The sequence below is a fragment of the Ambystoma mexicanum genome, chromosome 6p, assembly GCF_040938575.1.
Source record: "Ambystoma mexicanum isolate Mex_15411 chromosome 6p, UKY_AmexF1_1, whole genome shotgun sequence".
Taxonomy (NCBI): domain Eukaryota; kingdom Metazoa; phylum Chordata; class Amphibia; order Caudata; family Ambystomatidae; genus Ambystoma; species Ambystoma mexicanum.
This window is the reverse complement of record NC_090935.1, coordinates 1,205,108,426-1,205,124,061: the sequence shown is the minus strand read 5'-3', so window position 1 is coordinate 1,205,124,061 and position 15,636 is coordinate 1,205,108,426. Positions and strand designations below refer to the sequence as shown.

General features: G+C 49.8%; 1 protein-coding gene across 4 annotated transcripts in view; it reads right to left on the bottom strand.

Moving 5' to 3' along the window:
* Positions 1-3,645: 3,645 nt before the first annotated feature.
* Positions 3,646-15,636, bottom strand: part of AGTPBP1 (ATP/GTP binding carboxypeptidase 1) — a 2,604,148-nt gene continuing 2,592,157 nt past the window's right edge. For all 4 annotated transcript variants that reach the window (XM_069625853.1, XM_069625856.1, XM_069625854.1 and 1 more), the window contains one exon: positions 3,646-4,701. In XM_069625853.1, coding sequence (XP_069481954.1) covers positions 4,524-4,701 — 178 coding nt within the window. In that variant the 3' untranslated portion in view covers positions 3,646-4,523. The remainder of the gene's footprint in view (positions 4,702-15,636) is intronic.

Sequence of the window (15,636 nt, the reverse complement as noted above, 5' to 3'; positions counted from 1 at the left end):
TAAACATACCATACAATATACCTAAATAGTTCTTCCCGCAAATTATACATTATAATTAAGAGATTCTTATGAGAAGGGAGCAGACACAGGATTGCCCTACACACACTCCAGAGACCCTATGAAGCAGGAGGTATTTGGATACCGCAGTATGAGTTAAATTATTTAGCAGGACAGCTGCAGTTTGTAGTTGGCTGGCAGGCAGACAAACCCACATTAGACACTGCACTCCTACAACCTACTGTTGGACAATACTATTTAAAAGAGGTCTTATGGTTATGGTTCTTGTGTGACCCATGCACCTTCTGGCATTCGGAAACAATTGTGGTGCAGGACCTGCAGAGTGTTTGGCATGGAAGACACCTTTTCCCAGCAGATCCCACTAGTGGCTATACTGGCTGGGAAGCAGCAATGTGTATTGGGTATTGCAGGCATTGGGAAAGTAACAGGGTTGCAACTGTGGGTGATCTGCTCCAGGATGAAAAATTTATGGAATTTGAGATCCTGGCAGAGCAGTCTCTTAGTGTATCTGAACTTAACAGGTACACTTGAACGGAGATGGCCGGAACTCCGGGAGGGTCTAGAGGGGCATACTGGGACTGAAACAATATACAATATTACAGAGGGTGGACACGACGTGTCAAGACTCTACGAGCTACTCTTGGCTAGTCTGTGCAAGCAAGACCTCGGGGTGCAGACTTTATTGGAGTCAGACCCTAAGAAGGACTTTCTCGGACGCTGAGTGGGTGAAAGTACTACTGTATCCAAAACGGGTTTCTAGAAACGCCAGTCTGAAACTCATGCAGCTGTACATAACCCATAGACCCTACTTTGCGAACCTCCAAGAATTCCCGGTTTAAGGGCGCAGATAGATAATTTTGTCCCAGATGCCAGGAGGAAAATGCGGGCATGTTAGACATGTTCAGGTCTTGCCCCACAAAGAAGGGGTACTGGCTAGAGATTGCAAAAATAATGGCATGGGGAGGGATAGATATGGAAATAGGGTCCCCAGTGGCATGTTTGTTTGGGTGTTTCCATGTAAGAGAGGGGCAAGCCATATGGTCAAAATGAAGGAACTTGCCTACGATGGCCTGGAAATCTGCAGAAAGCCCTAAGGTTGAAGCATGGTGGAATGACCTGCAGAGGTGGGCCGTAGCAGAGAATGTAGTCTGGCATAGAGCAATATATCAGGGACAAAGGGAAACAAGTGATGGCGTCACATCCTGGAATGTGTTAACGCAGACATTGTTCGTGCCTTTGGATAACACACCAGAGGAGCTTAGATCGACCCGAAAGGACATATGAGTGCAAGGGGACTGAACATGACGAAAAGGCAAAGTTTGTAATTTAAGGGGTGGGGGTGGAAAGTGAGACACGCGTTGGGGGGGGGGGGGTTATTGTTACTCATCTAATTATGTCATTGATGATATTGAATACTACATTCACGAGATGTACTAGAAAATAACATTAAAATTGCAATAAAAAAAGAAGATGCGAGGGGCGAATTCACAGCAACAAAGTCTCTACATTTGATACAGACACGTCACTTCTTCCTAAAAGTCGCAAGACAATTCCATTACTGGACTATAGTTTGGGCACCTCTGGAGCACTCAACTTCACTCCACCACAGGAAGATGTGCCTGGAGACGCATGCATCCATTTTGCAAATGTCTCCAGTTCAAGCTCTGTGTGGGTTGGTTCAGCTTTTTAGGCACCAGGTCCACTGAAGGTCTCAGAAGAGATCCTGTTCTTTTCCATGCAGTCCCTTTCCCAGCATCCATAACTGTCCCACTACTTATTAGACTATATGGAATGTGTTTATATAGCTTTCACGCCCCAGCTGGGGGGCGGACATAGGCTTTAACAGCTGGCCAGCCTGAGCTTTGGAAGGCCCGAGTGAAGCGAGTCAAAAGTCAAAGGTCCGCCCCCAGCCGGGACGTGAAAGCATTTGCACCCCAGGATTTCCCAGGGTGTGGATAGTTTATTTTTTTATATTTCGTCTGACGGGAGCTGAGCTCAGCGCAAACCCATCTTCCATTGGAGAAAATAAAATGGCAACAGAAATGCTGCTGCCATTAAAATAGAAAATGGACTAAGTCCCTTTTCGGATGACGGCGGCCATGGAAAACATGTTCCAAAATGGCTGCAATCATCCGAAAAGGGACTTAGTCCCTTTTCTATTTTAATGACAATGGCCAGAAGGGAGGAGCATCGGGGACCAGACAGGTAAATTGGGGGGGTGGGAAAAAGGGAATGGGGGTTTTCTCGTGTGGGGAGAGCCTCCCTGTTGCCTCACCACGTTAGACAAAAATATAAAAAGGAAAAAAAGCGCCACCTGGGGAAGGGCCTCGGGTGGCTGGAACAGAGGGCAGGGACTGTGTATTCTCGCCAGCTTTTCCAGCCACCTGATTGGCTGAGCGCCCTTCCCCGGGTGCGAATTAGCAATTAGCAATAAGGTTTGAGATAACATGAGGTTAGAAAATTATGACAGATACCCTTGTACCACCAATGATGGAGTGTCAATATTAATAATAATGGCATGAGATTATATGTATATGTATTTTCCCAGCAAACGGAAGTTGTCACTATGAAAAAACTAAATTGTATTCATTTTACATGGCATCAGGGGTGGATTTCTGTACATTTGTGCACGTTCAAATGCATTTTGGTTATTCAGAGAGCTTTCGTGCATGCGCAATTGGAGTCACACGGACACTATGCACAACTTGCATTTGTACTTGCGCTAATAAATGGTAATCCATCCCCAGAGGGATAAAAAGTTGAGTCAGCCCCAAAGGGTTTCAAGTCTGTAAATTCAGGTCGCATAGCAAACTCCGAAGTGGGCCTATTAAATCCCAGCTCTGTCTCCCCTCCTTTCAAGGAGGGGTGCAGGGTGCTGCTTTGTGCAGTCAAGGCTGCGTTAGGAGCCACTGCTGGCAGCTACTCATCACCTGATCATCAAACACCCACCCTGCACAGCAAGATCACACCCCTACATGCACATTAATAGAAGATTGCAGAACATTTACAAGAGGAAACTCGGCCCTTTAATTGGACATTCTAGAACATGAAAGACAGAGGAACACATGGAGACGAACATAAAACATTGCATCAAGGACTCTTCTCAGCTGCAGCCCGAACGGCATTATCTCCTGTTAATGTATATTAGAGAGTGCCATTATCTTCTGGTGCTACCCACTGGGGAATGACAATTCTATTAACCTCCATGTGGGGGATTGTATATGCTCTACAGTGTTTCTGAACAAGAACAAAACCTACTTATCCATAATTTTGTAGAAATAATATAGGTAACAGATGTCAAAAAATAAAATGGAAAAATGTAAATGTCTGAAAACTCATAGCAAATAATAGGGAGCCATACATGATATATATACGTTGGAATGGCCTCCAGCAATGCTTGCTGTTAGTTAGGGAATCCACAGAAAAGCCTCAAAGTCCCAGCACCCTTTGGCTTTCAGTGAGTGACATGTTTTGATGACCAATGAAAAGAGTCTTATTAATGATGCTTGCTATAGCAATTAAAAAGCATTTCTGGCATCTTATACATAAACGCTATTAACATTACTGCAATATTATATCACCTGTAAACTCGTTTCTGAAGAAAGGGCAATAAACCAAAGAGACAAGTAAAAAAAAATCTTTTTTTTTTAATTCGGTTATTGTAGAATGACATGGTTTCAAATCAAGTTTTGGATTACTTAAAACACAATAAAATACTGAAAATGATTTCATAGAAATAAATAACTTGTTTTAAATTGCAACATTTAAAATAAAACTGTACAAATGCATTGTTTGCGGAGCAGGTAACACTGTTAAGTTATGCGCCAAGAGGTTGATTCCGAATCTGCACTAGTTTGCATACACTCAAGGTGCATTCAATACTGTTCTCAAACCTGCCTTCCCGGGAAGAAAATCAAGAAAATAACCGGGAAGTTCAAGCTGACAATGTTATGACTATCCATCCAGAGGTAGAAAACTGTTGCTGATTTCTCCTTAATGTCATATTTTGTCTCTGCTCTTCGTCCAACCTTCAAAAACAAATGGCAACAGAAACCATACACGTTAAAAAAAAAGGCACAAACACAACTTTAGAAAGAATAACTACCATTCACAATGCTCAGAGTGCATTCGTCTTAGCTCCCGCTATTTCAGAGAATCCAACACTTCAGAGTGGATAGATATAACCTCTGGCCTAGTGTGTGGATGGTGTAATTGGGGAACCAGGTATGAAGACGATGTCATGCACCAATTTATTTCAAGAGATAAAAACAGCTCATCAATCCCTTTGTACATCCAATGCTAAAAGGAAAGCACAAAAGACATTAAATGAAACAAATACCATTAAACCATGAACAGGGAACACGTTTATTGTCTATGAACCAATCTGCCTCTAGGCACACATCTTCAGTGGTCGACTTCTTTAAGCGCCACTTCTACCTCTGTATCGCTCATCTTTCTGGAAAACGGCATTCTACTGGGCATTTAATTCACTGCTGTGCAGGCATTCAAAGGAATGGTTTAGTGGAAGTTTCCAAGTCACTTGGCTCATCTTCTATGCCAGAGGCCTCGTAGTCGGTGGGGATGTCTACCAGATCGACATCGGCTTCATCATTGCTCTCTGCACTGTAATCAATTTCTTCAATGAAGCGAGGTTCATCTTCGTCCAAAACATAGGTGGTGGGACTGGAAGCAAAGACAGACATGCATACATGAGTGCAACGTGTACGTTTGTGGATCACGGTACATGATAGCAAAAATAGACAACGGTAGGGGATAGAGAGCTAAGTACATTAAAGATTAGATGACATGTTTTAAATGACTTTTCTTTCAAACAGATTTACCCTAATTTCCTGAACAGCAGTAAATATAATGAAACAATTGTTTTATTTTTTCACAAAAAATCAATGTAGTGGAATATTGTAGATCTTGATTTGCTTTAGATGTCGTCATTCTTTCCCTTTCTGCTTACCTCTTCCCGCCAAATCTCCAGAACATCACATCAAATCTCCCTCTAAACCAAGCAAAACCTTGGTTATAATGGAGCATAGCAAAAATATTCCATCTGCAGCGGATATCACTGTACAAACAACAGCAAAAACACAATCGAATTCTGGCAACTCAACCAGCCCTACATGAGATGAACAAGATCATCTGAAAAATACAGAATATATACACTCACTAAAGCATTCCAATGACTTTGCATACGAAGTACACAAAACATTTCAAAAAGTTAGTTAAATGGGTGTGTCCAAGATGGCCTATGGAGCAGACGCCTGAACGGCAGCTCTCGGAGCCATACCCTGAAGGCCCATCAAATCAACCGTCTCTCCCCACCCGTGGAGGATGCACCAAACATCTGGCAGCCGATGGTGAAGTCTTGATGAGAGACAAGGCGATTCATGCGAAGAACTGATGGTAAAGAGTAGACAGCATGGCCCCAAGATGGCAGAGGCATCGTCTATGGAGGTGCATGGGGGCGGGGGGTGGACTGCTGTGGTATTGGATCGACTACACTGAAGAAATGGGACAATGTTCATCATCGGGGCTGGCCACCCTGTCACTGGACGCCTGCATCCCCAGAGGGGTTTTCAGAAGAGCAGGGAGGCTTCACCTCCCCCCATGTGCTCCTACGCTTTGCGAGCGAACACTGAGGGCCCCAAACCAAAAGAGGCAAGGCACAACATGGGGCACCTCATACGAGGACCTATAGGAGGCAAAATGGTAACATAAAGGAGGCAGAGGAAAAAGAGCGGAGAGAGAGCGGGTGGCGTGACGAAGAGGGGACACAAGCCGCCTGCCCACTGTGGCCCAGTGAAAATTGGGTGCCTGAAGCAAATCGAAGGCGGAAGAGGAATGGGAGGAGATGTGGTGCATGGGGACCCCGGTCTGGACACAGAGGTGATGCCTGAGCCCTGTATAGATTATCATAAGGGCCACAACAGGGAGAGGCTTGCTGTAAGACTACAGAGACTGGGGCCCAGACAGATAAGGCCTGAAGGCTGTCAGGAGATGAGATGTGATAATCTGACGGCGGTCACCCAGGATTGTGTCCTGGTCTGAAGGGAATGGGCCTATAGCATGATGATAGGTCCCTGGGGGCGGACAGAAGTGCCTACAGCACAACAAGATGTCCAAATCTAATAAGCACAAGAAGAATGTTGGTGGTAACCTTCACACTGATCCTAGGAGCATGGAGAATTTAGCCCTACATTAAAGCAAGTTGATTTAGAGTTTAGCCATCATACCAATTTTGGGTTAGTGCTTAGAATGTAGACCATGCATTTAACCTCATACTCTCCATGCATAGTCCATAGAGAACACCCAAAAAACTAAGGAAGGACTCTGGCACATTTTTTCTAAAATGTAGGTGAGGGAGTTATCGGTGTACATCATTATTGATTTCCAAGTGGGGAAATATTTAACAATAACCAGTTCCAACTCGTGGTGAGGAGCAGTAAAAAATACCAATTTTATTCAAAAACAGTTCATAGTAAAATATAATTCAATGACTCACAAAATGTTGTTTTCCTATTTGGGGGGTCCTCCATCAAGCCAACTGTTTCCCTATGTGTTTATATCCACCTCAACCAGTTTTATTCCCTTTACCCCATGCCCCATCTATGTTTCCACAACAATTCAGTGTTTTTTCACTGTTTTTGTTTCATTATATATTCCCTCTCTGTAATCGTTTTCTCTGTAATCACTGGATACCGAATGTGCTACCTAGGCTACTTTACCTTTTCCAGAATGTTCCACTGCCAAGCCCAAACAGAGGACACTCAACATGCAAAGATCAATACTAACTTTAAAAAAAATGGGGTGGGGAGGGTGTCGGGGGGCACAGGTGGCATCTTACCCCAGACAGGCTACGCAGATTTAAATAACAATCAGATGGCGCATTTTGGAGGGGGTGCGATCAGGAGGGAACATTAACACACATTATGGGGAGCTGCCCAAAGTTGGGAGTGTTATGGAAAGCCATAGAAGACATGATATACGAAGTGGGGGGAATGAGGTGTGTATGATATGATATGATATGATAAGGTATTTGTAACGCGCCTATACACAAGTGTTTCAAGGCGCGACGAGGCAGGGAGGGAGGGAAGCAAGGGGAAGACAGACAAACGATCCTACTAGGCCAGGTGTCATTCAGATCGCGCAAGTGCAGAGGAAGGGGAATAGGAGAAAGTGCAGGGGGAGGAGGTGGGAGGGAAAGTGCAGTACAAGGTAAGTAGCGTAAATAAATAATAAATAATAAATAAAAAGGGCCAGCTGGTGGCAAGTGCGAGGTAAGTGCAGAGCTGGGAAGGGGGCTGTAGGGATACAGTGACAGTCCCGCAGTGCAGGGGGAGCCAGGGAGGCAGTGCAAGTGGAGAGTGGCTGGGCCCTGGACCGAGGTCGCTGAGAGTGGCCCAGATGCAGGTATAGTGCAGAATTCAGTGGGGAGTTAAGCAGGTTTAGCAGGGGAGAGGGAGAGAGAAGGCAGAAGCGAAGAGGAAGGTTTTGAGGTGCTTCCGGAACCGGAGATGGTTCTCCTCAAGTTTCAGGGAGGCAGGAAGGCTGTTCCAGAGGGAGGCCCCTGCTGCGGAGAGAGATCTGCCCCCAGCTCGTTGCTTCGAGAAGCGGCTGACCATGAGGGAGTTGGAGGCGAGCCTTTATTCTGTGGGGTCTGTCGTCAGAGGGGGAATGGGATGGGATGGAGAATCAGATAAGACTCATTAGGTGCCTGATGCTGGTGTTGAAACTAGTGATTACTTAAATGTGGGGCAAGAAAGAAGTACCGTCAGTGGTCCAGTGGCTGCATAAGCTTTGGGAAATAGCAGCTATGTAGAAACAAACGGCACAATTTAGAGGCAGTCTAGGGAAATTTGACACAATATGGAGGCCACGGATTCAACACTTGACTTCTATGAGTCTACGTTGTTTTAAACCAAGGGCGCTGAGAACTGTCTTTTAAACACGTGGCTAAACCATGGATTACGCTGATCTGAGGGTGACCTATGTTATGAGTTATGTGATGTGACCTAGAGGGCTCTGTTGCTGGTGTTGGGTGTTTGGGGGGGGGTAGGCAGAGAGCAGGGGTTTTGTATGGATGCATTATAAAACCTAATAAAAATATATATTTTTTTTAAAAGGAAAAGTGGTTAAGAAGCACATCAGCTTCAAACATACATTGGATCCGTCAATCTGAGAATCTTCCTGAACAGGGCATCGAATCAGCTCTCCTCAATGTTTTTGGATGGTGCTCTCTCAGAAGTGGATCAAGACAGAGCACCAGTAAATGCCTGTTGGGACTCTTGGCCACCTTTGATGGACCATCACATACTACTCAATCATATCATGATCAAGCTTGTCTTCCATCCTTGGCTGGCCGTTGAGCTCCTCCTTTTTAGATCAGAGGTCTCAAAGAAGGCTTTGTGTCCCTTCCGATGGATAACACCAGATCACTTCTGGAGTTCCCCTAGGGTGCTCCCCATGCTCTCTTTTAAAAGTAAAGTAAGGAACAAGTTACTTACCTGTAACTGTTGTTCTCCAGCATGGGTCTCGCATGGATTCACATGCTCATGAATATTCCCCGTCATCAGGCCGGGAATCCTCAGTACAGAAAAAAAAAATCAGTATCAGTTTCGTTTCTGATCTATCTTTCTTAGTAGTAACCAATCACTGATCTCTGGGTCATACTGCCCACAGCCAATGACTGCCCTCTCCCTAAGACCCGCATCCGGCAGCCATCCTCAGATTTGGTAGCACGTAAAGTGGCAGTATGACCAAGTGAAGAGCCACAGAGGGGTAGGCGGGAGGGTTCGCATGTGAATCCATGCCAGACCCATGCTGGAGAACAACAGTTAAAGGTAAGTAACTTGTTCCTTCTCCAGCATGGGGTCTGGCATGGATTTACATGTTCATGAATATAAGATTACATAGCAGTACACACATGCACAACCACAGGACGTGGCAAAAGGCTCAACATTAAGCAATACCTCATAACATTAAGCAACCCTTACCTCCTCACCAGGCCCTTCAGGTGAACAGGTTGCGCAGCACTGCTTGGCCGACCCTGGACTCCTCCCTGGAATCCCGATCGACGCAATAGAATTTCGTGAAGGTGTGCGTCGACCTCCACCTAGCAGCCCTGCAGATGTCCAGCAGGGGCACACCAGACAAGAACACCGTGGTAGCAGCGATCGCTCTGGTCGAATGGGCTCTCGGACGGCTGGGCAGCGGTCGGTTTGCCAACCGGTGACAGTGCATGATACAGCCGGAGAGCCATCTGGAAATGGAAGCCTTCGAGAGAGCCTTCCCTTGATTCACAGGTCCAAAGTTCACAAAAAGCTGTGACGTCTTCTGAAAACTCTTTGTGCGGTCCACGTAGAACTTCAGCGCTGTAGCTACATCCAGCGAGTGCAAAGTCCTCTCGGCCGGCGACAAAGGCGACGGGAAGAAAACTGGTAACACCAAGGGCTTGTTGAGGTGGAAGTCCGACGGCACCCTGGGCATGAAGGAGGGGTGTGTCCTGAGCACCACCCTCGTGTTGTGAAAAGTCAAGTATGGAGGCTTGCAAGATAGAGCCTGAATCTCTCCCACGTGCTGTGCGGAGGTGTTGGCCACAAGAAAAGCTGTTTTCCACGATAGGAACTTCAATGGTGCCATATGCATAGGCTCGAACAGAGTCCCCATGAGCCTAGTCAGCACCACGTTGAGCTCCCACGCCGGGGCTGGGGCCTTCACCGGCGGGAACGAGCGGAATAGTCCCTTCATAAATTCCTTCACCAGGCGATGGGACCACAAGGACACCCGTCCTGTTGTCCTGGTGTATCTGGAGATGGCAGCCAGATGTATCTTGATGGAGGCATGAGCTAGTCCAGCCTTGGCCAACGACAGTAGGTACGGCAGTACTTGAGGGGCCGTAATCCGCAGAGGGTTAATCTTCTGTGACCGGCACCAGACAGAGAACCTCTTCCATTTGTGTCCGTAACACTTGAGAGTTGAGGACGCCCTGGCCTTTGCAAGAACCTCTTTGCAGTCGGCCGGTATATCGTATCCCCCAAACTCTAGTGCTGCAGTAGCCAGGCCTGCAAGTTCAGCGACTTTGGGTCGTGATGAAGAATGGCGCCTTCTTCTCTGGAGAGAAGATCCGCGTCCACAGGCAGTTTGACTGGTGGGGACGCCGATAAGTCCAGAAGGTCCGGGAACCAGATCTGTCTCGGCCACGCCGGTGCGCCGAGGATCATCCTGCACCGGGACCTCTTCAGCTGGTTGATGAGCCGGAGTAGCAGTGGCAACGGCGGGAAAGCATAGAGGAACAGGTTTCCCCAGGGGAACGAGAACGCATCGCCCATGCTCCTCGGTTGGGGGAACCTGCTGGTGAACCTCTGGCACTTGGAGTTCATCGCCGTCGCGAAGAGGTCGACCTGGGGTCTGCCCCACAGCCTGAAGAGTCGATCCACTTGATCCTGGCGCAGCTCCCACTCTTGGCACGAGCGCAGCTCCCTGCTGAGTGAGTCGGCGATGGTGTTCTTTATCCCTGCCAGATGAAAAGGTACCAGAAACATCCCCTGGCCGATGGCCCAATGCCACAGATCCTGGGATTCCTTGGACAGGGCTGGGGATCTGGTTCCACCCTGCTTCCTGATGTAGAACATTGTGGTGGTGTTGTCGGTGAAGATCCTCACCACCTTGCCCTTGAGGGACGGAAGAAAGGACCTGAGGGCCCAAAACACTGTGCGGAGCCCCAAAATGTTGATATGAAGCTGTTTTTCCTCCGGGAGCCAAAGGCCTCTTGCTTGGAGATTTCCGGTATGCGCTCCCGACCCTTCCAGAAAGGCATCCGTCGTCACCCTTACCTGGTGAGCTGGGGTCTAAAAGTCTGTGCCTGCCGTCAGATGAGTGCGGGTGCCCCACGACCGATTCGCTCGTCGGAAGGTCTCGTTGAGCGGTATCCTGTCCTCGAAGCTGCCCGTCACCTGGATCCAGCATGCGTCGAGGAACTCTTGCAGTGGACGCATTCGAAGTCTGCACAGGCGTACCAGATAGATGCAGGAGGACATCATCCCGAGAAGGGATTCGATGGATCTTACCCTGGCTACGTCCGTGGCTAGCAGGCGTTGCACCTTGCCCAGGATGGCTTTCGTCCTGTCGGACGGCGAGGCCAGCCGTGCCACTGTGTCGAGCTTGGCTCCCAGAAACAGGGCGACCTGCGAAGGGACCAGGTGGGATTTGGGGAAGTTGATGGAGAACCCCAGGTCCGTGAGTAGCTGGACGGTCTTCGCTGTGTGTTCTACGGCAAGCTCCCTTGTCCTTGCTCGGATGAGCCAATCGTCCAGGTAGGGATAGACGTGGATCCCTTGCAGGCGTAGCCACGCCGCCACCGGTGCTAGGCACTTGGTGAATACCCTGGGTGCCGACTTTAATCTGAACGCAAGGGCCTTGAACTGGTAGTGCCGACCTTGGACCACGAACCTGAGGAACCTCCGGTGTCCTTTTAGAAAGGGGATGTGGAAGTAGGCATCCTCCAAGTCCAACGACGACAGGAAATCGTCCTCCTCCAGCTGTCCCAGCACGTGCTGGAGGGTGACCATCCGGAACTTCTGAGCCTTGATGTACTTGTTCAGACGCCGCAGGTCCAGGATAGGATGCCAGCCTCCTGTCTTCGTCTTTACGAGAAAGTATCTTGAGTAGACCCCGGAGCCCCGAAGTCTCTTTGGGACGAGCTCGATGGCACCTTTCTTGAGCATCGCCCTTACCTCCCAGCAACAGCTGCGGTACGTGGTTTTCCTTCCTGACCATGGGTGGCACGCGAGGGCACTTCTTTAGAAACTCGAGGGCGTGCCCCTGGCCAGGGTATCCAGCACCCAACGGTCGGTGGAGATGGACTGCCACACGCTGACGAACTTCGCCAGCCGGCCTCCCACCGGGGTGCTTCGGTGGGGGCCCAACGCCACGGTTGGTTCATTCCTGTTTCGAGGCCGCCTTGCTGCCTTGACCTCCCTGGCGACGACGGCGGGAACCTCCAGACTTGCCCCGTCCTCTATAGGCCTCCTGCGACGAGGAACGGGCCGCTTGACGGTAGGTAGAGGAGTCGCCGCCGGAACCTTTGGAGGCCCCTTGCTTGCCTCCAGTGTTCCGAAAGGACGGCCGTCGTTGCTGGAGAACTCCCAGGGCCCGGGCTGTCTCCGTGTCCGTGTTGATGGCTTGCAGGACTCATCGACTGTCTTCCCAACAGGTTGTTCCTGTCGAAGGGCATGTCCAACACTTTGGCTTGTACGTCCTGGCGGAAATCCGTCACCTTCAGCCAAACGCGCCGTCTGAGGCAAACACCGTTGCCCAACTGGCAGAAACCGGTGTCAGCAATGTCCGTCGCCACCGTTATGGCATGGTCCGACGCCACCTTGCTTTCTTGCAGGATTTCCAGGGCTTCTGCCCTCTTGTCGTCCGGCAGGAAGTCCAACAAGGGAGCGATTTTATACCAAAGTTCCCTGTCGTAACGGGCAACGATAGCCAGGTCGTTAGCCGCCTTAATCATTGTCGCCGTCGATGTGATGACTTGTCGTCCCATTGCGTCGAGCTTCTTTCCCTCGCTGTCCGGCGGTGAAGTCGATGCCGATGCCCCCCCCCCCGCCTTCTTCCTGGCCGCTGCCGAGACGACTGAATCCGGGGTCGGCTGTGCTGTAATAGAGGGGCCGCATCGGGGACCCGGTACTTCTTTTCGCATCGGTCCCTTTTTGCCGGCGTCGTGGACGGGTTCTTGAGGAGTGAGAGCCCCTTGTCCCAGATGTCATCCAGAAGAGGTACCGCGAGGACCGTCTTCCTTTTGTTCTCTCGACGTTGGTAGAGGAACCCCTCCTTCTTTTCTTTGGGGCAGAGCTGGAAGAGCTCCAATGCCCTGGAGATCATCGCATGGAAGGATCCAATCTCATTGGGCGGGGAAGTCCGGGAGGGGGGACGACGGGAGGTCCACCCTCATCGGGCGGGGAAGCCCGGGGAGGGGAGGCGACGGGAGGTCCACCCCGCCGTCGCTGCCCTCGTCGTCCGTGCCCGTCATGGCCGTGTCCGTGCCATCCCCGCGGACCGTGGACGGGGAGGAGGGTTGAGCAGGCCTCAAGGGCTCGAAGGGTGCAGGAGGATGTGTTGTTCTCCTCTTGGGTGGTGGACTTCCCGACGGACCTGCCCCTGGCTCCTCCGTCGGGCCTGGCTCCGGCTCCTCCGTCGGGGGTAATGGCAACCTAGTCCTTATTTCAGAGCATAAGGATTAAATTGCCATCAAAATGGCCGCCGGGTTGCCCTGCGGGACTGGCTGCGACGGGCACGACGGTTGGTCTGGGGCCCCGTCGGCGCCATCGGCGCCGTCGTCGTTTCCGTCGTCCCCCTCGTCGGGATGCCTCTCGACGGGCTGGTCCTCCTCCATGCCCGCGTCGTGGCCCTCAGGGGCTTCGACAAGTTCCTCCTCAGAGGTTGTGTCTGAATCCACGACTGCCACTGCCCCCCCTCTTTCCCCGCTGGCGGCTTCGTGGGGGTTCTTTCGATGGGCTTGAAAGATGCCTCCCTCTGAGGTGGCAGGGAGACTGTGGGCCCCGAGGCCGCTACCACAGGTGTAACCTCTGCAGGCTGCGCCAGGGTTGCTGCGACCTCCTCGATAGAGGCCTTGGCTGGGTGAATCAAGGCCTTAGTCACCGACGGCGTGCTTGTGGCCTTCACCTTGGGGGAGGGCTCCCACACCCTCGCTCCCCCTCAGCCGAAATCTTCGAGATCGACCGGGGCCTCTCCAGAAGCTTGGCCGGGTTCTCGGATTTCCTCTTGCCAAAGCGTTGGCTCGTGGTCGATGGCGCCGAGGAGGGTGCGCCCTGCCTGGCAGCCGAGGAGCCCGACCGTTCGGCGCTCCCGGGGGCCCGTGGACTCGCGGTGCTTAGCCTTCTGCTGGGCCCCTGTCGCCAGGGCGCCCTCACAGGAGTTAGAAGACCGCTCGGATTTCTTCTTTTTCTTCTCACCTGATGGGCCCTTTCCCTCCAGCCAGTTGGCGAGACGAAGATGGCGGTCCCTCATGATCCGCTCCGACATGTTCCCGCAAAACGCACATTCCTCATCCACGTGCGTTTTGTCCTCGTGAAGACAGTAGAGGCATAAGGAATGCTCGTCTTCCTTGAACACGTTCTGCAGCTGGCATCCAGGGCAGGCCCTGAACAGCTTCCCGGGCGTCGAGCTCCCTTTATCCTGGGCCATGTCCGGGATAGGCCTCAGAAACTTCTGGAATCCTCCAAAAGCGTTGTTCGATGAAATCTTCACCCTAGAGGGGCGTAGAAACGTCCGAAACGGGTCCCCGTTGATCGGATGTAAAGACAGTGGAGATTGAGGCTCAATTTAACCGAAAAAATTAGAAATTCTCTTTGAAAAAAAACAAAAACGCACCAAAAGCTCGAGAGCTACAGCAGGAGGACTCCCAACACTTGAACGTACGGTAGAAATCTGAGGATGGCTGCCGGAGGCGGGGCTTAGGGAGAGGGCAGTCATTGGCTGTGGGCAGTATGACCCAGAGATCAGTGATTGGTTACTACTAGGAAAGACAGATCAGAAACAAAACTGATACTGATTTTTTTTTCTGTACCGAGGATTCCCGGCCTGACGACGGGGAATATTCATGAGCATGTGAATCCATGCCAGACCCCATGCTGGAGAATTCAGCATGTTTTAGATTGCATATCCTTCTTATGTGGATGATCCTCAACTCTATATTCACATCTCTATCTGCCTTGAATAATTCTCTCCGCTGGTTTGCTTCTTAGACACCATCCAAGCATGGAAGGTCAACAAATGGCTCCAGGTAAACCATGGCAAAACCAAAATACTCATGCTAAGTCAGAGTAGAATGTAAATTCCCTGTCTCTGAACCCCTTCCATCACCCATGCTGATATTATGCTTAGGTCCTGCTCCAGTTTCTTATCTAGACAACCTGCACGATCCAAATGTCACAAGGGCTAGTAGGACCGTTTTTTTTCATTCCTGTCCCATCCCCTCTTGTCTTTTTGCGCCTTGAAACACATTGTGTATAGGTGCATTATAAATACCCAATAAATAAAATAAATGCATAAAATGGTGCTCACTATACAAATGATCCCATTCACTCTTTCACAAATGCCATAGAATTTTAAAAAATCAATATCTTTTGCCCACAAAATAATTATGCAGCCTATTGGCACATAAACAACCATATAACGCAATGTGGGTTTAGTTGGTGGGCATTACTCTTAGGCTAGGACTCAATCGGACAGTGGAATGGTTTTATTCAAGTACACCTCTTGCGGGTCACAATGTTGGGCCTATGAATAGGAGGATGATAAACAGGGGCAGCCAGTGTTGGGGTGCAAATGTTTACCCCCTTAATGCAAGCAAGCAAGTGAAAAGTGATAAGTTACTCACCATAATGACTAACATACTCATAGCCTATAGTCCTCTTTCCTCCATACTGTATGGGCGCCCCTCGCTAGGAATGGGAACAGAACCTTTTTCAACGGAAAAAACTGTCATTCCACTTTAAATTTATTTGCACGTGAGGGCCCCAGGAGCATGTGCTCCCTTGACTCCGCCCACCGGTGCCACACCTCAGTCCCCATTGACGTGTCAGC